At 40.9% G+C, this 26,566-nt stretch overlaps 1 protein-coding gene across 6 annotated transcripts; it reads left to right on the top strand.

The window, feature by feature from the left end:
• On the top strand, positions 1-25,932 carry LOC131248485 (uncharacterized). Of its 6 annotated transcripts, none has more exons than XR_009172266.1 (8): positions 157-299; positions 424-524; positions 741-840; positions 2,493-2,744; positions 4,703-4,741; positions 5,246-5,307; positions 5,432-5,538; positions 24,506-24,702. XR_009172266.1 is itself a non-coding variant. In XM_058248767.1 (5 exons), exons 1-4 carry the CDS (start codon positions 27-29, stop codon positions 2,702-2,704), a joined length of 549 nt encoding a protein of 182 aa, XP_058104750.1. In that variant the 5' UTR covers positions 1-26; the 3' UTR covers positions 2,705-2,744; positions 4,703-4,825. The 6 variants fall into 6 exon arrangements, 2 of the variants coding, with proteins under 2 accessions (XP_058104750.1, XP_058104751.1); XR_009172267.1 differs by having other exon boundaries at positions 157-320; XR_009172264.1 differs by lacking the exons at positions 157-299; positions 5,432-5,538; positions 24,506-24,702 and adding exons at positions 1-146; positions 25,663-25,932.
• Positions 25,933-26,566: the final 634 nt, after the last annotated feature.

Here is a 26,566-nt window from a genome sequence, read left to right as displayed (position 1 = left end):
CTCTCTCTCCGCTCTCTAACCTCTATATGTTTCCCTCTCTCTCTGTGTCTGATCCAAAGAAGGGAGGGAGCAGAAACGACGCCCTACCTACCCGCGCACGCCCTCCCTACCCACGCACGCCCTCTCTCTCTCTCTCTGAATGTGAGGTATCTCTCTCTCTCTCTCTCTCTCTCTCTCTCTCAATCTCTCTGATTTACGAATTTGGGGGATTTTAGGGCTTACAGATTTGAACGTGGACCCCGAATTGGGGATTTTAGAATTTTGGGGATCTCGAGGATATTTGAAATTGGGGATTTCAGGTGGTTTTGATAGCTGATTTGGTAGATTTGATGTTTATTTGTTCATATTTTGTTTATTTATAGGGTTTTGATGGACGATTTGGAGGATTCGATGGTTATTTATTCATGTTTTCTTGATTTTTAGGGTTTTGACTGCCGATTTGGAGGTTTTGGTGTTAACTACAATATTCCCTGGTGGCCCTTTGATGATGGACTAGCCAGTGTAGCTAGTAGAGATAGGTTTTGGTATATACTTTCCTTTTCACAGAGTATTAGGTCCTTTATCTTATTCTTTAATGGATGTTCCTCTCTTTTCACCAACAGGAATTTGGTGGCTAGCTTTCCATATACAGAAAAAGATGCATTCTTCTAATTTGCATTTTGTATTTCTGGGAATGCCAATTACTTTGCTAAGAAGTGATATAAATACATGAATCTAAAATTTCATGCCTTTTTTTGTAGGATTGTAGAATGCTTTAGAGGAAACTACCCCTATTCTGGGAAAGCAAAAAGTATAAAGATCAGGAACTGTGGCTTTTGTCTGTCGAAATTATATAGCTATGTAATTTTTACTCATGGTATGAGGAAATTTCTTTATGTTTTGATTCTACATGCAAATAAATTTGAATTCCATGCATTTGCAGACTATGAATAATTCATAAATTGTGGTAGTGAGGCACTACATTGATCAGATCAAACAATGCTAACCATCTGACCACAGATACAACTCGTGTTTAAAAGTGAATGATTAAAAAAAAAAAAAAAAACAGAGAAACAGTAAGTTTTTCTACAATTTGATTTTCATTTATTGGTGTGACACAGTCTTACAATTTGTTTTATGCTTGTAAGTGGGTTTAATCATGCATTAGTTACTTTTTCATCTCTTCTAGAACACCCATCATTAGAAACCTTAATAGGAACTGCTATCAATGGTAGAATTCATTTCCTTACAGGATCTTGAGATGGTTGAGTGATGAAGGTGAGAAACTGAAAACAACCAATAAGCATAATACACATCTTTTAACATTTCATTATCAAAGCTGAAAGGAGATTACCTTTCTGGCAGTTGCCATGTGACCTTGGTAATATTTTCTAGAGAAATTCCCTTTTCTTTTTCTTTTTTTCTTCTTATGTAGATCTAGTTTGATTTGGGAATGGATTGAGAAAATACCATCATAGAAGAAGGAAAAAAATGACGGGTTCTGTTATATGCACACTCAATTTAGCATTTCGAACTCTCTCTTTGATTTGGAACTTGACGTCAAAGGAGAGATCCATTTTCCTTTTGTCAGGTTTTGTTGTTTTAGTTGGATTTAGAAATTGTTTGGAAGGAAAATGGCATTTGTAAATATTGGGCATTACAGCTGTTGCTGTTTGATTTGGGCAATGGTTGTTGGAGAAGAAAATAGCACTACATCCGCCACTGATATGTAGTGATTTGGGCATTACAGCTGATTTCTTGTTAAATGTTGGCCATTGGTTGGGACTTTTTTAACCATATGTTTGTAATTATTGAAAGTCTTCTAGTGGCTAGGATCACCTAATGTTGTGGTTTTCTGAGGTACGGCTAGAAGAATGGTCCAGATCTCATGCATGGCACCACATGTTTGGAGAAGTATTGCTGGACAACTAACAGAAATACTCTATACACCAGAAAGGCTACATGGAAACTTATCTTTTCTTTCTGGTTTTGTAACTGATCGAAATGCTTGTTAATACCTTTTGAGTTGCAGTACTCCAATGGTTTCTAGACACACAGAGAGAGATAGACTTGTGATTACATTAGAGACTAGGCTCCAAATTGCAGTTACTTGCTTTCTACTTACAACTGAAAGGAATATAACTACAGTTTGAGACCTATTGTCGTGTGTTCAGAAATATATTTTTTTAGTGACCCAAACCATGTGTGGAAAAAATTGCATTAGAACAATAGAAGATGGAGATGTGTTTTTCAGTGACATATGGCTTATGTTGCTGCAGGAAACCATGGGATTCTGAAATTAGAGATTCTTTAGTCGGCTTTTTTGTGAAATTGACGGACAGGGATTTTGGTGTCTTTCTTTGCGACCATTATTTATTAATGTTTTCACATACTAATACCTGTTTCATTCAAGATGTAGCGTCATGCACACCTAGTAACTGTAATCTGAGTGCCCCAGATCTTTGTTAATACAAAGCATGTATTCATTTTATTCTCTGATTCTTTATATGTAGGCTGTCCAAAAGGAATAAGTGGGGCCAAATCAGTTTGTGATCTCACTCTGTTCTTGATCATTTGGAAATTGTGGATCAAAGAGGTTGTGGGATGGTGCAATGGGAACTTCACTTTGTTGTTAGTGCTTGAAGTCATAGAAGATGTGTCCTGTGTTCTACCATACAATTGGCTACTTCATAGTTGGTTTTCTCCTCCGAATGGGCCTGTGTAGAGGATTTGATTATTCATCTACACAACTTGGTTGGCAACAGGTATTTATTTTTCTTCTTGTTCTAGTCCTGTCATTAGCAGCAGCACTATTAGCAATAGTAGCACCATTAGTAGTGAAATGAAAAATACTTGGCCAATTTGGACCTTCCAAATTTTGGGCCTCTCCTCCAGATGGATCACAGCTCAAGAATCGCAAATAAAATGAAAACACAGGTACCAGTGGGTTCCATCACTTCAGGGGCGGAAACCTCTCCTTATAATGCCTATAATAACAAGTGGACAGTTAAACCGGCCTTCGTTTTGTTTTGGTTTTTTTGTTTTTTCAAACAAGGCTGCCTTTGCTGAGTACAGCAGGAATCAGGACGCTGCTTGTTGTAACCGATCCTGTAACTCCAAGCTCTATGGGGCTCACCGTGGCATGTGTGTTATATTCATGCTGTCCATCAGTTTCACTGGCTCATTTTAGAACACGACTTTAGAAGTCAGGTAGATTCATTCCTCAAGGCCACACCAAGGGTCCCAAACCCACCATTAAAAACCTGTTGGGCTAATAAGCTAACCTTGATGATCAAGATGATATTTGTGTCCCTCTCGTGAAGGTTTCAATGATAGGTGTTTTCATCTCTACCATTTCCTGTGATGCAACCCACTCTGGGGTGCTTTGTATTAAGCCCAAATGTTGAGGAATTCAGCTTGCTGATACTGTAGAGGAATGCATGATGACCACATCAATTGGAATGATGATGGTTTTGACCTCCAAACCCTTGCTCTTCAATTTCGACTACTTAGGCATAAAGTTTATAATGTCTCATCCAGTAAGTCTCATGCCAATGCTCTAGTCGTTCTTAAGAAGTGCATATGTGTTTCTGTTTAATAAATTTAGAAAGAGTTCATTTTATTTGTGTCAGCCATGTGGCTTCACATTTTTGTCCCATGGGGCCCACTTTGATCAGAACCATGATGGCTTCACATTTTATTTGCACAACATTGAAGTATTTCAAAGCTTTCTCTATATCTCTATATCACGTTTCTGCCTCTCTAAGGGCAAGGGGACAGCCCAAAGGGATGTTGGTGGAGGTAGTGAGAAGATATTCAATAATAGAGTGGAATGGCGGAACAGGATTGTGTAGCCACAATTAGTTGGATAAGGCCTATTAGATGATGAATGATGATTTGATGCTTGGATTAAAGCAGAAGTAGAGGATACACAGGATTCTATGGATTTTGTGGTTTTATTCTCGATTCCATTAATATTGTTGTTATTCTCATTTTGATGCTTCTATGTTCATTTTTTATGTTTGGATCTTGTTAGTGGTTGAACTTGGTTGCATTAGTCTTTCTATTCACATCCATGTTCCAAGTTGAGCTTTCCACACGTCTAAACAACCTATCTGTTGACATCATTGAGCTTGATATTAAGGTTCTCTTGCCTTGACATTAACCTTTGGGATGTTTGCAGAAATAATCATTTGTTTGGGTTGATATTGAGATATTCTGCATTGGATTGTTAGTTTGGGTTCTTGATATTCGTCTTGGTTGATCTGTTTGCTTTTCTTCTCATAGATTCCTACTAATATTTTGATGCACGTGCATTGGATCTGGGACGTTGTAAGGGTGATAAGCCCTGAAATCCAGCTCAATTTACCTAGTGGGCCACACGTATGAAGAAATGGATGGTTAGAATTGCCACCAACTGGTCTACATTCGATCAACGGTAGTTGTAACAAGACGAATAATCCTGAATGATGAATCCTATGAACCAGCTGTTCTGTGAAGAGATGGCCCAAGTCATGTTTGTACTGTTGAGTCTGTCACAGTTCAGTTGAGACAGGTCATCCCAAGCAGGAAGACATGTCTTGTAGTGGAGAGGGTGCTTATTCTACTAGCAATCTAGCTAGCTGTCTTCAACTTGTACCAGCATTACATGTCCTCTAATAGTCGTATGCTGTTTTTTCTTTTTTCTTTTTGTTGTTTAAAAATGATTGTTTCTGTTTTGCAGGAAGATTTATGGCAGGCTGCATTTCTGGTTGGCACAGAGGTTTGTTTCAATTTTTTTTTTTCTTCTTCAATCGGTACATCTGCTTTTCAATGTGATATCAAACAGAATGCTTTCGATGAAGGGGGAGAAGGTTTACCCCTTTGGCTGCACAGAACGTGAGTAGCTTCTCTAATTTTCAGTTATTATTCTTCTTATATCGTAGTTCATGTCAATGGACTGAGCAGTAAACTATTCAATTCATTCCAGACATGCTACTACAACTTAAAAGACTTTACATGGTTTCTAGCTGTTTCCTTAAAAAACTCTATAATTTTGTATCTTACGAGTTTAGATCCATATTTTACACTCTAATTGATACATAATGGCTTATGTAACGTCTTTTATCTTCATTATTTGTTGTTTATATTTGGCTTTGGATGGTGGTATTGCAAGAAGCCAATACAAATCATGTGCATTCATATGCTTTATATGAAAATTGAAATATTTCTGGATTACTAGTTTTTCCTATTATTTATTCGTGTTCTTGTTTTTCTGCTTTTGCAGCTCAATTGGTTTTCTTCAAAAATGGTGAAGGAAAAGTGATTTGTATCCCTATCGTCGTGGCGGTATATTCTCACACATTGGCGTTATCTTTTGTCACATCTCTCAAGTTAATATAAGGCGTCTCAAATTAATTGTGAAATTCACATGCTAAATCAAATGATCAAGTTTAAAAATTGATTTGGCTAGATTGTTCGGTTCATGCTCAAGTGCTCAACTGCAACTGAATATTCTGTATTCATTCCTGTGTAACTTGGAGCCAAATGCGTGCATTGGTGCTGGGCCAGAATAGTCAGGTGAGACCAAGGTCATCCCAAGCAGGAACCACTTGGTTAAAGCTTATGGATGTCGAGAAATTTCCCGGATTGAAAGATACTGACCCTTGGAATTGTCCTCTTTTCCCACTGAATGTGGATTCTTGTTGTACCTTTTAATTGTCTATGTGCAGGCTATAGTATTGAAGGGTTGGTATCTACAATCCTAGTCTAAGAAATGGGTATATCTAATTATGGATGTGTGCGTTGATTAGGCAATTAATTTTCATCATTTTTAAAAAATAATTTATGACAAACGCCGACGGTTTTAGCCCTCAGAGAATGGGCGTCGTACTTGACCGTCGGAGACGGATCGTCTCACCATCGAAAACGCCGACGGTTTTGGCCGTCGCCCATAGCCGTCGGAAACGCTGACGGTTTTGGCTGTCGAAAATTCCAACGGCTACAACCGTAGCCCTCAGCCGTCGGAAATGCCGACGGTTTTAGCCGTTGAAGATGCCGACGGTTTAAATCCGTCGGTGAGCAATGCTGATGAATGGATCGTCTGATAGCTTTTAGTTGTTGGTGTTGCCCTGTTTTTTGGTAGTGTTTGTTTTTCTTTTTTCCTCTCAAGTTCATTTCCTAGCCTGAGAGAGAGAGAGAGAGAGGCCCCCAAACACTCGCCACCCTTAAGCCAATCTTCGTAGAGTACTTTTGCATCGTCCCCATTGATAGCTCTTCGTTTGTGAGCTGGAAAGTAAGCAACCCCTTGGGCCCTACGTGCATACCCTCTTGATTTTTCTCCAAATTTGAGGATGATTAGGCAAGGAATCTCCAACATTTCCTTGAATTTCGATGTCTTGAACATCATGTGTCCATGCATGTTAGGTTTAGGGGTTGCTAGTCATGCGCATGCACTGCGTTTAGGTGTAGCATCGTCAGATTGTTCTCTACGGGTGTTGAGTTGTTGATTTGGATCGGCTTAGCTAGGTAGGTGAGTTAATCCCCAAATTTCAAGTTTCTTAAGGTTTGAAATAAAAATTATTCTAGGGCCGATATAATTTATACGAAATCACATGTAAGTACCGAGATTTCTCCAAATTCTAGCCGGTCGAAATGCCTAATTCTAGGAACACTAGTTGGAGAAGGTGAAGATCTATCCCTTGAGATTTTCCTAGTATCTTAGTTCAGTATTTCTTTTGTATATACTTTTTTCATTGCTTAGAAATTATATGTAATTCTCGAATCATGCTTACATGTATTGTTTTGACTAATTTCCTTGAATACGAAGTCTAGCATGTTTCTTTCATGTGACTTGTGCTAGCTTCTTGATATGCTTGGAATCATGGGTATTTGTGTGGTTTCATTTGCTACCTTTGTGAACTAATTATGTGGTTTTAACTATTGTTTTTATAAATCGACAAAGGTGTATCTTGAACTAGTGGCTCGGCTTGTCAAAATTTATTTGAACCTATTGATGGATTCTATCTCTTAATGTTGTGCCCATGGTGGCTTTTCTTGGGAAGAACCCTTTCTTTATCACTTTTTTTTTTAATTTTTTTTTATTTTTTATTTTATGAATTTTTTCGCCTACAGGGCTTTATGGGTTGAACCTGTAACACTCTGAACTTTTCGATACTCGAGCATCAAAAGTTCTCGAGCATTACCATAAGATTCAACATAATATATACGTGCGTACGATATCAATCCAACTATCCTAGCCTTACATCCTCGCTCTGACACAAATATAACCATTGAGAATTGTCTCCATTTAATCGATCCAACCATTTGACCGTTGATTTCAAGACAAGACCATCCAGCACGTGATTTGATGTAAGTACTTTTCCATGAATGACATGACGAATAACTCCCTATCCATAATGATTTAGATATACATTCTTTTGTAATAATTGCTTAGAAACATGCCTATAACCATGTGACGCCATTAGACTTTCCAAAACTCACAGATCAATAATAATTACGAAAATGTCATTAACCTAAACCACTGAATTTTAGATCATGTGGATCCCACGATCCATTTAATGTGAAAATTTTTACCATGCCTATGTATCATAAATTAGTTGTACACGTCAAATTTCAACCCTTAGATCATTGTATAAGTGACCTGATCGATAGATCAGCTCCTTAACTGTTGATTTTGGCGCCCATCAAAGGCCAGGGGTAGTCAGAGTAGGATGTTTCTCTTCATTTATGTCTGTATGATTTTACGAACAGGTTGGATGATAAATAACATCATTATAGGGCCTAGTAAGGTTTCATGTAATGCCCTAAAAATCGGGGGTCGAGCAAAGCTCAACTCTCAAGTTCCAACACATCACTTATGCAACATAAATAATGATGGTTAAATGTTGTCCGTATTAGTGCATTAAACATGAATGAGATTACACTAAACAGCATATCATACTCCAGAGATGATTAAATTTAGCAAGCGGAAGATTGTGATAGATATATTAGGTATATGAGTGGTTACAAATCCCTAAAGTATGATCATGTCACTAGGCTGAATATATACATGTTTGTTCCAAAATATACAAAATGAAAAAGTGTAATGCCCCACTAATTCGTATCCCTACAATCCCGTTAATTAGTACATGGTCTACATAGACCCGCCTGATAGTTGCATATAGGAGAACTCTTCCTCATTGTCGTAGAAGTCCAGCTCTACTTCGTAAGCCTCGCCATCATCTGCAGCTAAAACAGAGTCTGGTTGGTGTTTTAAAACACCGACCCAGAGTAGGAGTGATGAACTCAGTGGTACTATAAGGCAAAGGTTAACATGTTATCAATTCAGTCAAGCAGTAATGATAAAACAGTACAACAATCATGTCCTAAGTACTCTTGTTAATGCAGGAATGATATGTTATAATGATGCATGCTCGCCTGCACTCCCTCAGTGACATCATCTCATGATCGCGCATGGCAAACTCCCTAAACGTACGCTTCCTCGCCAAAGCACATACAATGCAGTGTATGATCGTGTTAGCCAAGTAATTTATTTCGGCTTGTTCATACAGTAGATTCGGGAAGCTAAGGTACCTCCCTTTATATCATTTACCCAAACGATGATCCATTTAGGGTCGTCAATACTAGTTAATCACATACGATAGGCAAGTTATAGGGCAACATCACCCCTGATTTAAAAGCAGTGGATAGGCAAGTTCAGGTTGCTATGGGAGACTCGTCACCTCGGCGTAGGCCTAGTTTATACTCAAGGTCACTACAGGAAGGCTCGTCACCTTAGCGTAGGCCGACAACTCAAATACTGTAAGACCCGTGTCCTAGTCCGTACCGTTCCGTTAACTTCCGCGGTCCTTCCGGTCAAATTCCGACAACCTTCGTACTGTATCCGATGATTGCACGTGAACTTAAGCCGGGTCCCGCACACCAACATCTGCTCGATCCGAAACTTGTATCTTAGCGACTGCATCGTTGCAGCGGTCCAATGCTGCGACTCGCGCACCGAACCAATGCCCAGGCCAGGAGATGTGGGCCTGCGTTTATTTCGAAGAAATGCCACGCATTGCGAATATCGAGGGAATCTCTACGATATGTCCCATCAATCAATTAATTAATCAATGTCAAGTACAACCATACCTCAAGTACAACAACCCATCCCTACTTTTTTCAAAAGTCCACTCTCTCCCCTCACCATTCCTCTTTTACCAAAATTTCAACCCAACCCATACCTCTCCTTACAACCACCACTCTACCCATCCCTTCACCTATTAATTCTCCATTTCTCTTATTTCTTAAAAACTCTCTCCCAAGCAACAACATTCCATACGTCCAAGTTTTCCTTCCCAAATGCCAAGTGTGGCCCACTTTCCCTACTCTCTCATCTCCTATCTCAACCGTTGATCCATCATCTACCACCATCAAAAGTGAAGGCAAGGAGCATAGAAGGCTAATGGAGCAAGGAGGAGGCCTAGAGGTGGGTGATCGACCGTTGAATTCTATTTTTTTGGGCCCACATGTTGTGGGACCCACTCGATATTTGTATTGCATTTGGGAGGGCCCAATAGTGGCAGGGTCCCTCCCCTTCTCGTGTTATCTTCTCTTTCACTCTCTCTCTCTTTATCCTTCCCCTTGAATGAAGTGGGCCTCACCAATTCATGTTAAATCTACTCCATCCATTAAATGGTGTGACCCACCACATTTCAGGCGAGATGATATGTAATATATTATATTATATTAATATTATATGTACATATATATACATGTATGGTGGGCCACGTCCCTGTGGGACCCGCCAGGATGCCTATATTGTATCCACCTAGACGCTTGACGTGGGTCCAAGTGAAGTGCGAACTAACATGGAGTGCGTGTATTGTCATGGGTACGTACTTACAAGCCTTAAAAAAAAAAAGGGAGAGCTTATTGGGTGGGCTACTTAGGAGGGCCCTACCTTGGTGTATATATATAATCCAAGCCGTCCATTCCATTCTCCAGCTCATTTTAGGCATTGAGCCAAATTTTGGGACCAAACCGAATCTCGGGCGGGCCATACCATAGGAAATAGCGGTATTACCATTGAAACCTACTTTGATCCTTCTGTTCGCCAAAAACAGGCCCTATATTGGACTCATCTAGTCGGTCTTAGACCGTGGAATCCAATGGCTGAAGTGGATCTGCCCAATGCGGGCCCCACCTATGAAAATTCGTAGAAAAACAAATTAAAAAAAAAGCAGCGCTGACGCTGCTGCAGAGCATTCGCAAGCAGCCCCTGCGCCTGACACACGGACAAATGGGCTGTGCCTCACGGCCCCAGTTGTGGGCCCCACCGTGATGCGTTTCGAACATCGACACCATGCATTTGATGGGTCACCTCGAACCAGAAGGCCATCCCAAAAATCAACCGTATACGGAACTCAGGTGGGCCACACCATCTAAAATCGTGTGAAGACATGCCTAAAACATATAAAATCACTTGGTAGGGCCTACCTGAAATTTGGATGCGGCTGAAACTTGGTCTGAACCCTTAGCCAAGTGGGACGCACCTAATGAGTGGGCTGGATTTGTGAACCATATCACGGTGGGCTGAACCCTCAGCCAAGTGGGACGCACCTAATGAGTGGGCTGGATTTGTGAACCACATCACGGTGGGCTCCCTATCCACGTGATTAAAAAAAAAAAAAAAACACGATGGGCTCCCTAACCGTGTGACCCTGTCAACGGGTTGTATGGCATATAAACGTTACGGAGGGCCCCAGTCCCACCCAGGTCCACGTGGCCTTGTGAACAGATTGGATGTAAATAAACGTTATGGTGGGCCCTGGTCCAGGTGACCTTATGTACAGGTTGGATGTAAATAAACATTATGGTGGGCCCTGATCCACGTGACCATATGCACAGATTGGATGTAAATAAACATTAAAGTGAGCCCAGGTTAGGTGGAAAATAAACATTACTGTGGGCCCCAGGTCTGAGTGACCTTATCAATGGGTTGGATGGAAAATAAACATTATGGTAGGCCCCACATGGGACCCACTTGTGTATGTATTATAATCCACACCCTCCATTAGTGTGGGCTCCATCATGATGCATGTGTTTCATCCAAACCGTCCAACCATTTTGGAGATAATTTAAGGCCCATTGTTGAGGCACATCTTGATGTATTGGTGGTCCTTGTTGAGGCCCACCTTGATTTGTAGAATGCCCATATTATGAGGCCCATTGTGATGTACGCAAGGCTCATGTGATTAGGCCCATCTTGATGCATTTGTGGCCCGTCGTTGAGGCCCACCTTAATATATATATATATATATATATATATATATATATATATATATATATATATATATATATATATATATATATATACGAGACCCATTTATGAGGTCCGTTTGATGTACTGGAGGCCCATGGGTCAAGGCCCTATAGGACGTACATAAGGCACATTATAGTATGATTCCACCATGGTATATGTATTGATTTTATAGCAGGCTATACCTTGGGAGCAATGATGGTTTAATGTCCACATTGTAAGGATAATGTTGGTTAAATGTCCGCATTGTCACTCTCTCCCTAGGGCCCATTAATAGGCCCTACCTGTAATGTGTAGGCCGTCTAGGCCCATCTTTGTTTTGATCAGAACCCATCACCACATAACATGCTTAGTATAGATTCATGATTCATGATCATACGCATCATATGTATGTCTGATGTGAGGATTGACTGATCATTGCACATGCCTTCGGGTAGATAGTTTATGGACTCCCTGATACGCGGAGTTGCCCTACATGAGCGCGCGGTACTCGTATAATTATTGCATGTCTGATGGTATGATTCATGCACTTGCATTCGTGTGATTGTGCTCATTGTATGCCCTAGTGACATCAGGGCCATATCCTCCACAGACACATCGTGGGTGGCTAGATTATATACCGAAAATATTTGGTTCTAGCATACAGGCGTCATACATGTCTCTGGGTGAAAATTCCTAAATCCGATGGTACCAGAGGATGACTCCAACGTCGAGACCGAGTGGATATATGAGCGCATGAGGGCCGAATACCAGGAGGCCACGTCTCCCACTGTGTCGTGGTCGGTGGGAAAGGGGTGTGGCCTTACTCGCCCGAGGGTAGGGGCAATACTAGGCTGAGTTTGACCAGCTCGTGAATGGGTCCGCTATCGACGTGCCGGATAGGTATTGGCAAACTATTGGCCAGGTGGATAGTGAGGTTTCTTATGCTCACTTGGACTGTGCGGCTAGGAGAGCGACAGTGCCATTTGGAGTGTACTAAACCCCGGTGATTATCCAGAATGAGAACTGTACTGATATATGATGAGGATTGGCATGCCTGAGTTACATCTCGCATCGCATGGTCGTGTTATGACCGATAACATTCATATCCTGTACCGCATAGCCTTGGTACGACTGATTGCATTCATGTACTCATCACTATGATTCCGCATTATTCTGACCTTGCATTCTGAGCACGCTTATATTGCGCACACACTTACACCACCCTTTAAGCTTTTTATAAGCTTATGCATGATTGATGCGTGCAGGTGACGCTAGGACGCAGCCATAGCATAGTAGCAGCAGGAGCGTGCAGACGAGCTTCTAGAGTTTTGTTGCTTTCGTCATATTGTATTTCCCTTTCATACGCACTGTATCCAAAAGTTTTTTGATCATAGTGGATTTTGTGATGGTGTTCTTGTGGTTATTGTTCGTGGGTTATGCTTTTGGTTATGCTTATTATGAATTAAATTAATATTAGAAATCCTCATTGTAGGGTCCCAGGATCGGAACCTGGTAAATGGGTGTCGGGAGCCGAGAATGAGGTTCTACGGAGGCTGTCGGCGCCGGATTTGGAGATCGAAAATTTTGTGAGCCCAGTTTTCGAGTTCGGGGCGTGACAAATACAGTGTCTCATACCATCGTATTCGGCTCACGAGTTTGAGTTGCTCACTGGTCACTACAGGGAGGCTCATCACCCCAGCGTAGGCCGATAGCTTGACCACGATGTCCCATACCACCATGCCTGACTCATGAGTCTTACTGGATCGTGCTACCAAGGTTAAAACAGGATTTACATTGGTAAGTGGTACCTTAGATTCAAGCAGTAGCCTCCATACATGGTAAACACACAATAGGCTAATTGGGTTATTTGTCAAGTTCGGTTTGTACGAGCGCACGTTGAATTGATCGACATGAAGTGTGTAAGCACTTCGCGTGGCCTAACCACGGTTGACAATTACCGTACGACTCGGATTCCTCGAACGTGTCTAACGTGGCGAAACTAGTTTGGCCACTCGATTAGGAGCCATTACCAATTGCCTGGACTAAGTGGTAGTCCTAAACATATTTAAATACAATAGAGAATCACATATGTTACTCATATCCGCATTTAACAAATAATACAAACATGAATCTCATTTGAGCATTTTATCAAACACATTTGACAAGTTAACATACACATGCATTTTATCCACAAATCATATAGTGACAATTTGCAACACATGAAGAAAGACGAATCATATGACTAAGGAAACTAAGAATCCTGTCTCAATGCATTTAATAAGTGCAATCCATCAACAAAATATCATTTAGACATTTTAACAAACACTTATACTACATAATACTACATGCATGAACTAATCTAGTTATAACATATATTATGACAAATCCTTTCATAAAGGAGTTGTTACACATACAATGAACATGTATTCTAGGTTAATAGGCATGGCCAGCATAAATCATAATTTCACTTTCATTCAAACATTTCAACAAACACATAAAATGCATTTTAAACTCACATATTTCACACATGTATAGTTTATCAAACAAAACGTCATAGCTAATATCATATGGCAACAATCAAGTCAAGCATAAATCATTGCTGACATTGAAAGCCTTGAAAATTATAACATAAACGTTTATAGTCCGCACCTTTCGTCAGTACGCTCGTTACGAACTCGGTTCGTACACCACGTCTTTGTCTACGGCACAACGGCTACCTAAACATTTAAATAGGTTAGCTATTTTACTGGTTTCTCTATTTGAATTTCTAAAACAAGATTAGGATTAGAATTTCTTATCCAAATCGATGGTGTAGCAACGGTGGGGTGGTGATTCAATACGAGGAACAGTGGGAATGAATCCCAGTAACGATCTCCTGAACTCTCTCTTCTCCTCACTAATTTCTCCTCTTTTCTCTCTTCTCTTTCCTAGGATTAGAAAAATTCGTATGGAATGAGAGAGGGGTGGGTTAAGGTCCTTATATAGGCCCAGAACTGATGTCAATGGCCCCAGGGCCATGGTATACTTAGGGTATAGCCAAAAGATGGCTGTTTCGGGCCAACGGAGCTCATCTGGAGGTCCATTGCTCGCATACAGTCTGAAGAAAGTTCCCTAACAATGGATCTGAGCGAGATTAAGATTTCGGTCCGATCGGATTAGTGGATCGATCGTGGAGGACTTGTTTCAGTTCAACGATCATCATCACTTTATCAGGGCTATAAGTATACCAATGGGTGCAGAGAATTTTTCTGATCCAAGGGTGTAGTTGAGTCAGAATTTAACGGTCTGAATCCTTAAATTTGGCCTGCAAGCGAACGACCCAATTCACTTAAGTTTGAGTTCATTTTCTGAGGATATTCGCGTTTCTCATACACTTTGCTCCAGGCTCAAGTTGTGCATTTCTGGATACTATTTGGACTCGATTCCCGCGATGGTTGTCAAGCCCAATAAGGTGGTCATAACCTTATAGTTTCACGGTCATCGGACTTTCGACGCGCGGTCTAGGCCCGATATGGAGTTTCAATGTGCTCCCGAGGGCAACTAGGTTTTGAGACTGATCCTTGGTTTCTGGGTAATGTTGGGTTAACGATTTTAATGGTTTTGGGTTTTGTAGTTCGTATAGAAAGTGGTTCGAGTTAATTATTCGATTTATTTAGTTTAGTACTTAATAAATTTTCATCTAATTTCTAAAGGATTTGGCCCTTAGTGATTTCTGCCTGAGGTGGTACTCGGGTCTTTGTATGGATTTTTCTGAGACATTACATTTCATCAGTGAAAATCATAACAACCACTGGTACGGTCCACCTGATCTTTGTATATACTTTAATCGTGGGCTCAATGCCCTAAATTACATGGAAAAATGAATGGACAGTGTAGATTTTCCAGAAACATCACGGTGGACCCCACCTTGCATTGTACAAATGCACAACAGGTGTTCACCAGCTGTGCATTGAACCAGACATCGGGTTAAACTAGGTTTGACCCGATAAAAACCATTCTTTCATGCAGTAGCTGCGGACGACCATCCGTTGTGTCCATGATGGGCCCCCACCTTCATCTGTATGGATGATCTGATCCGTCTAACATGTCCGGGCAAAGATTTCGACCAAAATCATGTGCATCCATGCATGCATTCGAGTTCACATCAACAAGGAATACATACTACGTCGATTGGTGGTGTGGCCCATCCAAAACCCAGATTTATTCCAAATTTGTTCCCATGATCAAGCACTAATGTAGTAACCCGAAGAAGGGAGTGATGCTCTAGAGGGACGGCTGAAGTGGACCCCACCGATCCCAGCAAAAAATGAAAACCGGAGGTTTTTCGCAACGAGAGCAGATGTTACACCCCAAACTCGGAAAACGGGCTCACAAAATTTTTGATCACCGAATTCGGCGCCGACAGCCTCCGTAGTGCCCCATTCTCGGCTCCCGGCACTCATATGCCAGATTCCGATCCTGGGATCCTACAAGGAGGATTTTTAGTATGATTTTTTTTTTGTAATGGAGCATAACCACAAGCATAACCAAGTCACAAAACAACATCACCACATATCTACTATATCAAAAACTTTAAATATAATGCGGAAAGGGAAATACAAGGTGATAAAAAAGCTCCAAAATAATCCGATACGCACTCCTGCCTCAGCGCTGTTGTGATCTAATGACACCTGCACGCAACGGTCGTGCATAAGCTTACAAAAGCTTAGATAGTGGTGTAAGTGTATGCGCAAGGCAAGTGCCAAGTATACAATATCAGAGTAACGTGAAAATATGCGGGTAAGTCCATGAATACAATTAGCCGTACCAAGGCTATATGATGGAAGGCATGATTACTATTGGCCATTCCAAGACCATGCGATGCGAGGCCTATTAGCCAAATGTCATATGCGAGATGCAAAGCAAGCATGCCAGACCTCATCAAGTACACATATCAGTACAGTTTCTCTCTGGGATATCACCGGGGTCTATTACACTCCACACTGACTGCCGCCTTCCAGCTGCACAACCCAGCGAGTAGAAGAGACCACACTATCCGCCTGACCAGTAGTCTGCCAATACCTACCCGGCTTGTCGATAGCAAACTCATTTGCGAGCTGGTCAAACTCATCCTAACTTACAACCCCCTCACTCGGGCCGATAAGGCCACATTTTACGTCTCAGAAAAATCCGTACAAGGACCCGAGTACCACCTCAGACAGAAATCACTCAGGACCGAAACTTTTAGAAATTAGGTTAATATTAGCAAGTGATAAACTAGAGTACTTATGAAATTAGCACTAATCACTTTAAATATGATCTGTAAGACCCAAACCGTGTAGAATCATTGATACTACATTATCTTGAAATCTAGAATCCATCCCTAAACCCGGTTGCTCTCGGGAGCACACCGAAACTCTGTATCGGACCTGGACCGCACGTCGAAAGTCTGATAACTGCAAAACTATACATCTATGACCGCATTACTGGACTTGACAACCCCCTTGAAAATCAAGTCTTAATTGTATCTAGAAATGCACAACTTGAACCCGGAACAAAGTGTGTGAGAAACGTGAATGTCTTTAGAAATAAAATTTGAATTTAAGTAAACTGAGTTATGTCGCTTGTAAGCCAAATATAAAGATTCAGACCGTCAGAATTTGACCCAAATACACCCTCGGATTAGGAAAAATTTTTCATGCATAACAATGTACTTGTGGCCCTGATCGAGTGACGGTGACCGTTGAATTGAAACTGGTCTGCCATGGTCAATCTGTAAACCTGATCGGAGCGAAAACTCAGCTTGACCTAGATCCATGGTCAGGGAGCTTAAATCCGACCGCACGTGGAAAAGGAGCCACCAGAAGTGTTCCGTTGGGCTGAAACAGACGCCCTTTGGATATAACCTAAGTATACCTTGGCCTTGGGGCCATTTCCATCAAACCTGGGCCTATACAAGGGCCTTAAACCCTCTCTCTTATATTCCATACGAATTTTTAAACCCTAGGAAAGAGAGAGAGAGAGAGAGTTGGGGATTCATCCTGGGATTTGATCCCGTTGCTCCTCTGATTCCGTACTTGGGTAAGGAATCCTAACCCTAACCTGTTTTAGGGTTTTCAACTATTTTAATAGATGAAATTGCTAACATATTCCCTGATATAGGTTGTTGTGGTGCCGTAGACACAGACTCGGTATACAAATTGAGTTTGATACGCGTTTACCGGTGTAAGGTGCGGACTATAAACATTTAGGTTATGGTTTTCAAGGCTTTTAATGTCAGTAACGATTTATGACTGACTTGATTGCCATCTCATATGCTTAGACACGATGTTTCCCGTATATTACACAGATGTAAACTATGTTGTTTTCAATGCATTCTAAGTGTTTGTTGAAATGACTAAATGAATATAAATTCATGATTTGTGCTTGCCATGATTTATGTGTGAGGATATATGGTGGTTGTACGTGTGGCAACTCCTATGTGGAAGGATTTGCTATGATGTGCGTTTTAACTAATTTATTACATGTACGTAATATGTGTAGTTAAGTGTTTGATAAAATGCCTAAGTGAGAAAATGCTTAATGTAATGTGCTTAATGGGGGTGTTGAAATAGGATTCTCAATCCCCTTATCTAGGGTTACAGTTTCCTTCATGTAGTCTATTTTACTACTATGTGATTTGTGAATTAAATGCTCATGTATGTTAACATGTATTCTATGTGTTCGTTGAGATGCTGATATGGGATCTATATTTAATTATGTTGTTACATGCTGTCTTGGTTATTACATTTGAATGCTATGATCTGGAGTGTGTTTGGGGCTACGTAGTAGTCCAGGCAATTGGTAATGATTTACGACTGGTGGCTGAACTGTTTTAACCACGACAGATGTGTTTGATGAATCTGAGTTGTACGTCACTTGACGACTGTGGCTAGGCCACGCGAAATGCTTATGCACTCCATGTCGATTAAGTTTACATGTGCTCGTACTAGTCGAGCTTGTCAAGTAACCCGATTGACTAGATGTATATTCACCATGTATGGACGCTACTACTTGAATATAAGGTACCAAACTCACCAGTGAAAATCCCTTTAACCTTGGTACATCGATCCGCTAAGACTCATAAGCTGGGCATGGTGGTATGGGACACCGTGGTCGAGTTGTCAGCCTGAGCTGGGGTGACGAGCCTCCCCGTAGTGACCAGTGAGCAACCCAGACTCGTGAGCCAAATACGGTGGTATGGGACACTGTATTCGAGCTGTCGGCCTACGTCTAGGTGATGAGCTATTCGTAGTGACCTCGAGCATACTCTAAGACTGCGTAGAGGTGACGAATCTTTTCGTAGCAATTAGAGTATAAACTAGGTCTGCACTGATAAGGTGACGAGCCCTTTGCAGTGACCTAGAACCGCAACATCGTATGAGAATTACTAGGACTGACGACCCTAGAATGGATCATTGTTTGGGAATTGATATAAGGGAGGTACCTTAGCTTCCCAATCCTGCTGTATGAAAAGGACTAATACGAACTTGGTAATCACGCTCATGTACTACATTACGTGTGCGTTTGGCGTAACAGGTCAAGTACTGAGGAAGTGTTTCATGTGCAATCATGAGATGAAGTCGTTGAGGGAGCGCAGGCGAGGGCATGCATCATTATTTCATATCATTCTTGCATTAATCAGAGTATTTAGGGATGTCTGATTGTGTTGCTGTATCATTATTGCTTGATCGGTTTGATAACATGTTAACCTTTGCTTTATTGTTCCACTGAGTTGATCACTCACTCCCACGTTATAGGACGGAGTTGTATACACCAACTAGACCCTGTTGTAGGTTCAGATGATAGCGTAGCCTGCGAGGCAGAGCCGGACTTTGAGGATGATGAGGAGGCATTCTCATATATGCAGTGTTCAGGCGAGTTCTCGTAGACCGTTCTGAATCGACGGGGCTTCAAGGCTCATGCTTGCAGAAGACTACCACTCTTTTGACATTTTATATTTTGAATCAATACTTGTAACTATTTGACCTGGCAATGTGTTCATACTTTGGGAACCTATAATGATTTATATATTTTATACTCTGATTACAGTCTTCCACTTGCGTAAATTTAACTGTCCCTAGAGTATGATCTGCTGATTTAACTTAATCTCATTCATGTTTTATGCACTAACATGGATAACATCAAATCATCATTATGTATGTTGCATAAGTGATGCGTTAGAACTCGGGAGTTAGGCACCTGCTCGACCCCCGATTTTCAGGACGTTACACCACACCCCTTTCCAACCGATCACGACACAATGGGAGACGCGGCCTACTGGTATTCGACACTCGGGCGCTAGTGTATCCACTTGGTCTAGACATTAGAGCATTTCCTAGTACCAAAAAGGTTCTGGGACTTTCACACAAGGACATCCTAAGTGCCCATAGTGCTAGAGCCAATGTTTCTGATATCCAATTCGGTCATCCACGATGTGCCTGTGGAGGCTACGACCCTGATGTTGTTAGTGCGTACAATGATCATATCACACATATGCAAGATGCATGAGTCACACTATCAAATCATACAGCAATCCTGCGAGTACCGCGTGCTCATGTAGGTAACTCCTATAGTGAGTCCCATAAATAATCTGCCTAATGGCATATGCTATGATTAGTCACTCCTCATATCAAACATACATATGATGCGTATGACATGAATTATGGAGTAATACTAAGCATGCTATAAGGTGATGAATTATCCTCACAACGAAGATGGGCCTAGACGGCCTACACACCACAAGTATGGGCCTATCAATGGGCCCAAGGGAGAGTTATAATGCAGACATTTAACCAACATTATTCTTGCAATGTGAACGTCAAACTATCATTGCTCTCAAGGCATGACCCACCATAAACATCATTACATAAACCATGGTAGAATCACACATTGCAATAGGCCTATGTACATACCATTGGGCCTCGACCCATGGGCCTCAAATACATCAAATGGGCCGCATCACATGGGCCTCATATATATCAAGGTAGTCCTCAACAACGGGCCTTATACATCACATCAAGCCTAATCAAATGGGCCGAAGCAATGGGCCAAATCAAATGGGCCAAGTTGAATAGGCCGAGTTGAATGGGTCAAGTCGAATAGGCCGAACACAATTCATCTATTTTTAGAAATCAATATATATATATGTATAAAAAATGAATCATATCAAAAGATCAACTGAACCATACCATCTATAACCGTAGTGATAATGATTTCCATGGTTAAATTTCAGTGGGCCCCATCATAGGGTTTGTTTCCCATCCAGTCTATTCATAAGGTTACAAAGACCTGGATTTAGAGGAAAAACAAATATCATACTGGTCCAAACCCTGTAGCCCAAGGGTTTTAATGGTGGACGTTCAAACCCACTGTTTTCTACAATGTGGTCCACTTGATCCTATATCTGTCTTATTTTTAGCCTCAAGCCTTAACATGAGCTTGCCAAAGGGTTGGACGGTTTGGCTGCAACCCATGCATCATGGTGGGTCCCATAGGAATAGACAGCATAGGTAAAGCACATACCTCATGGTGGGGGCCACACTAATGGAAGGTGTGGAACACATACATTAGTGGGTCCCATGTGGAGCCCACCATAATGTTTATTTTCCATCCAATCTATTGATAAGGTCACCAGACCCGGATGAAGAGGAAAAACAAATTTTATAATGATTCAAAACTTCTGTGACCCAATAGGGTCTTAATGATAGACGTTCAATCATCATTGTTTCCTGTGACGTGGGCCACCTGAGCATTGAGTACAGCTAGATTTTTGGGGTGGGGCTCACAGCTAAAAGGGGCCCACCATATGCACGGTGTGATGTTCAACACACATCACATGGGGCCCACAGCTGGGACCACATCCCTACCTCCAGAGAGTCGTAGCAGCAGAGGACGCTGTTGCAGCGTCCTCTGGACATCAGCAGTAGCAGCCCTGCTGCATGCTTATTTATTTTTATTTTTATTTTTTTAATTTTTCTTAGGTTTTGCCGTGGTATGGCCTAAATCTGGAGAATCCACCCCACCCATTCGATCCTATGGCTCAAGACAGTCTAAATGAGCCCAATATTTGATGTGTTTTGGTGCATAGAAACATCAAAGTGGGCCCTTAACGGATTTAAACAGTAAAAATAATTTTTTTCTAAGCTATGGCCCGCCAAAAAATTGGATTAGCTTCATTTTTCGGCTCAACACCTAAAATGAGCTGGGGAATGGGATGGACGGTGTGGATTAAATCCATACATCAAGGTGGGGCCTGTATGAGCGGTCCACCCAAGTCTTGGAATCAAATTGATATTTTTGTTTCACTAGACGGTACACCACATCGTTAGTTCACATTTCACAGACATCCAGCGTCCAGGGACGTTGGACGGTTTTGGATACAACACATATTAAGGTGGGCCACCATATGCATGGATGGTGTGGATAAGACATACATCAAGGTGGGGTCCATCCGAGTGGCCACATAGCCACATCATCACATGACAAAAATGAAAAAGAGAGGGAGAGAGAGAGAGACACACAAGTGCGATGGAGGGACCCCAACACTATGGGCCCTCCCTTCCATGCATTTAATCATACATCAAGTGGGTCCCAATACATGTGGGCCCACCAAATCAAAAATCAATGGTGGAGATTACTTCTCCACCAAAATGGAAGGTCTAGATGACCCTTATCAAACTAGAAAGTAAACATCATGATGGGGTCCATGGAGAATGGCCCCAGCATGGATGATCATGTGAATCATAGTGGGCCATCGGCCACATCTAGGGTCCAAAGTGAGATCCATACCATCAATTGGTAGGCCCCACTTGGCTCATCATCAAAAGAATGAAATCTAAGCCTATAGAAGCACCCACAGTTTGATCTTTTTGGTTCGATGGAACACCGATCTCATTGTGTCTCACTTTGATGGAAGATGATGAAAAATGAAGGGCTAAAATAATAGATCTTCGGATGGGAAGTGGGCCACACAACTCACTCTTCTCTCTTGAAATTGCTTGGACATGCACCTCTCTTTTGCTTAGAATTTGTGTTGAGAAAGAGAGAGAAATGGTGGTTGTAAGGGAGAGGTGATGGATGTGAGATGATAGTTGTACTTGACATGTATGGGTGTGTAAGAGAGGGTGAGAGAGAGTTGACTTTGGAGTTGCTCTTGTACTTGACATAAGGTTATTGATTGATTGATGGGACATGATGTAGAGATTCTCTTGGGATTGCAAATGCTTGGTATTTTTCTGAATTTAACGCAGGCCCACATCTCCTGGCCAGAGAATCGGATCGGTATGTAAGATGCGGCGTTGAAACCGCGACAACGGTGCAGTCGTAATGATATAAGTCTCGGATTGAGCTGACTCAAATCTACGGGATACGACTTAAGGTCGCGCGTAAACATCGATTATAGGTCCTGTGTTGTCGAAATTCGTCGGGAAGAATCGTGAGAGTCGATGAAACAGTACGGACTAGGATATGGGCCTTACAGCAGACAATGTCTCTTTGGAGACGTTGTGGGCCACCTGGTCGACGTGGAGATCCAAATCGTTCACCTTGTCAGCCAGCCAAAACTGACCAAATGTACGTCGGCCCCACACGGTGATGATCACGTGTACGCGTGCAAATGAAACCGCAAACCTGTTCTCTTTTCCGGTTACGCGAGCAGCGTCGCGTAAGGAAAATCCCTGATTTTCCTAGCTGCGTAAGAAGGTTACGCTAGGGTCTCTTGGCTTCGAGAAGGCTATAAAAGGGGCCTTCCACCCCATAAGAATGGAAAGAGGAAGAAAGAAAAGAGACGAGAGGGAGAAAGAGGAAAAAAAGGAGAGAAAGCTGGTTCGTCTAGACCTACGACGTTCGACCCTGTAGGAAAAGAGAGAGAGAGAGAGAGAGAGAGAGAATCGGCCAGTCCCCTGCTGGATATAACGACAAGAAAGGAAAGGAAAAGAAGAGAAAAGAAAGGGAAAGAGAAAGGAAAGAAAAGAAAGAGAGAGAGAGGAAAGAAAAGAAAGGAAAGGAAAAAAAGAAAAAGGAAAGAAAAGGAAAAGAGAAAGAAAGAGAAAAAGGAGGAAAAAGAAAGAAAAGAAAAGAAAAGAAAATGAAAAGAGAGAGTGAGAGAAGGTTTGAGTCTTTTATTCTTTAAGCTTATCCTAATTGAGTTGATGCATTTTATCTCGTCTTTTACTTGATCCCATGTTACTATGTTTTTCCCTCTATTTTATTTTATTTATCGTCAGCAATCATTAGCCCTTTTTTAGGATGATGATATGATGTTAGTTACAAGTGATCTTTCTAAATTTATGTGGGGCCATGGATACAAGCCTTGCCCTTGGCTTGTCAAATTTATTGAGTAGACTCTGTTACTCGTCTCTATATTTGAGTTGGCCCTGCAACTCGTCTCTTTATTGAGTTGGTCATTACCACTCTCCTTATTATTGAGTTGGCCATTATCGTTCTTCTATTTGTTAAGTTAGCCATTACTACTTTTCTCTTATTGAGTTGACCATTGTCACTCTCCTATTTGTTATGTTAGCTATTGCTACTTTTGAGTTGACCATTGTCACTCTTCTCTTTATTATATTGGCCTTGTGCTATCTATCTTTAAGGCTTGAGCATGTGTCTTGATATTTCAGAACCTCTATAATTCAGATCATGCTCTTTATCAATGCAAGTGATGTGTTGGAGGTATCACAACTAATGACTCAATATTTATCATGGACGTAATGCGTTACGAGTAGCGGCCCTCTTGGTCGGCACGTAATTTCGTGGGTTGGTTGGTGTGGTGCGGTGCACAATTGATGTATGTAAATCATTATACGTGTTACATCAACTTATCGGGATTAGATGTCGCAAATAGTCACTTCATGAATACATCGTATTACGTAAATCCCACAACTGCGTGTTGTGTTACCTTAAGATGTTCGCATAAATCCACGTTAGCTTTTGTCATGCTGGCAAATATCTATAGTTATGGAATGCGGGTTGAGTCAGATTTCCTATGAATTATACTTCACATTGTGATGTTCACTAGGTATGATAAGCCGCACACACTTTGTTAGGCATGCATCTCATGTGGTTGTTTGCATATACTGATATCTCATGTATTAGTAGAGTACGCGACATATCAGAACTCTTACATTACTTTTATGAATCTCTTGAATTATTGTTAACCTTAAAGGATAACCATCACTATGAGTAGGGCGTTGACCCTCTCCAATCGTACAAATTATGCAGGTAACGTACAGATTGAAGACATAGAGAACCATCTCCCTATGAAAGATTATATTGAAAGAACAAGAAGATAGTTTATGATTTGAATTTATACTTTCACTGCGAACTCTGATATTGTAACAAGCTCCCATTGAGTGGACATTTGATTATTCTTTTACTCTGATGAAATAATCAATACAGTCGATTTTATTCTGGTGAATGTTACCTTCATGAATGTATCTAGATGTGACCGAAATGAAAAAAAAAAAATTGTGCGATTTCTAAAGCATCCAATTCATACATTATTAAAACCCGATTTTCACGGGCATGATTACAAACTCTGGCCGTGAAAATTCAGAATGTTACAGAACCCTTTGGATGGAAGGAATTTTTTGTACATTTGACTTATTTTGTTGTTATCATTCAGGGAAGGGACACTAACCTAAGGGATTAACGTAAGTTAGTTTGCCCATAAATTTTATTGCTTGTAACTTGGATTGTTCGTAAACCAGACTAGTAATGGTTGGGCTAATCACGCACATATGGCATGTGGACTTTACCAGGTAGAGGGCATAAGACATAGGATTTCTCAAGTCACTATGGGCCTACTTCAGTATATTTTTTCAGGTGACTTGAAGTTATTAACACGTGATATCGTCTACCATGGGTGTCTTTTTTACATGAATTTCACCAAGTCATTGATCTTTATAGGCATACCTGAGTGTATTTTACCGGGTGATCAACTTACTATGTGTGTCCTTTTTACATGAATTTTACTGGGTGGCTAGTCAGTATGGGTGTACTTAAGTGTATTTTAATAGCTGTCTAGTTTACTATAGATGTTCTTTTCAACTAGATGTGCATCCCCATAATGAATACATCTATGCATTTAAACAAGATAAGTTTGTATGGATTTATTCACTTAGAGGTAACATGCTCAACACTTCTATACTTAGAAATAACATGCTATGCACTAATATTCTTAGGGATAATATGCCTAGGATTTATATGCTATAAATAACATGCTTAGGATTTATATGTTAAAGATAATATGCTTATGAATTGTATTCTTAGGAATATGTATTGTGATAACCCTGTATGTAGCTAAAATGTTGTGGTTGAAGCCTTGGGGGTATTTTTTACTATAATGGCGATTGACACCTTCTATTTGATATATGCAGATGCATCATCAGTAGCTTCTGATTAAGGACTCCATGAGAGCGTACTTGAGGAGCCTGGCGAGGAGCTGGGCGATAGAGAGCCTAATAGTGAGCTCAACTAGTAGCTAACCGATTTGTTTCCCTTTGTTAGTATCATCTATAAGTTTGGTCATATTGTGGTTTGTATAGCTCCCTATGGATGGTGGAAGATGGTACATTTTGATTGTATATTGTGGATGTTCACTCTAGTATGCCACACTACACTAATCTTTACTTATCTTTAGATACTCACTATGTGAATGCATGTAACTCTAATTAATAACCATATAGAAGGACCTGCAGGCATGTGAAAAATTGCCCGCGTGCAGCCGTTGCATAGTGTGACACTCGGATTTTCATTGCCAAGGCCTTCTACCGGGGCATTACGAGTTCGCATCAAGATGTTTGATGGGGTGGAGCATACTCTATCAGATGTGAGGCATGTTCTGAACTTGAAGAAGAATTTGATCTCTCTAAGAGCTCTAAATGCAATTGGTTATAAGTTCGTCGGTTATAATGGTGTAATAAAGATTTTAAAGGGAGCTCTTATAGTAATACAGACTCAACATCGTGGTAATCTTTCCTAGTTGATCAGAAATACTATATCTAGTGGAGCTAAAGCATTTGTAGTGAATTCCACATCAGCATATGTATGATAGGCATGCCTAAGCCACATGAGCGAGCAGGGTATGAAGGTACTTTTCGATCGTAAGTTAATTTTTATTTTTTAAAACTTTGATTTGTATGTATGTAAGCATTGCATATATAGAAAATAATTGAGGTCGTGATTTAAAATGGGAAAATATGTCGGTAAAGAGAAGCTTAATTATGTGCATTCTGATGTGTGCGAGATGTCATCCGTTGTTTCTGGAGGAGGATCATCTTA

Source organism: Magnolia sinica, chromosome 6 (genome assembly GCF_029962835.1).
Source record: "Magnolia sinica isolate HGM2019 chromosome 6, MsV1, whole genome shotgun sequence".
Taxonomy (NCBI): domain Eukaryota; kingdom Viridiplantae; phylum Streptophyta; class Magnoliopsida; order Magnoliales; family Magnoliaceae; genus Magnolia; species Magnolia sinica.
Note: the sequence above shows the minus strand (reverse complement) of the source record. Positions and strands in the feature narration are given on the sequence as shown.

Excerpts from the sequence above, each read along its gene's own strand:
- LOC131248485 (XM_058248767.1), top strand. The coding sequence starts at position 27 with ATGTTTCCCTCTCTCTCTGTGTCTGATCCAAAGAAGGGAGGGAGCAGA. Across the intron at positions 147-423 it reads TCTCTCTCTCTGAATGTGAG|GGTTTTGACTGCCGATTTGG; the intron begins GTATCTCTCTCT and ends CTTGATTTTTAG. Across the intron at positions 857-2,492 it reads CTATGTAATTTTTACTCATG|GCTGTCCAAAAGGAATAAGT; the intron begins GTATGAGGAAAT and ends CTTTATATGTAG.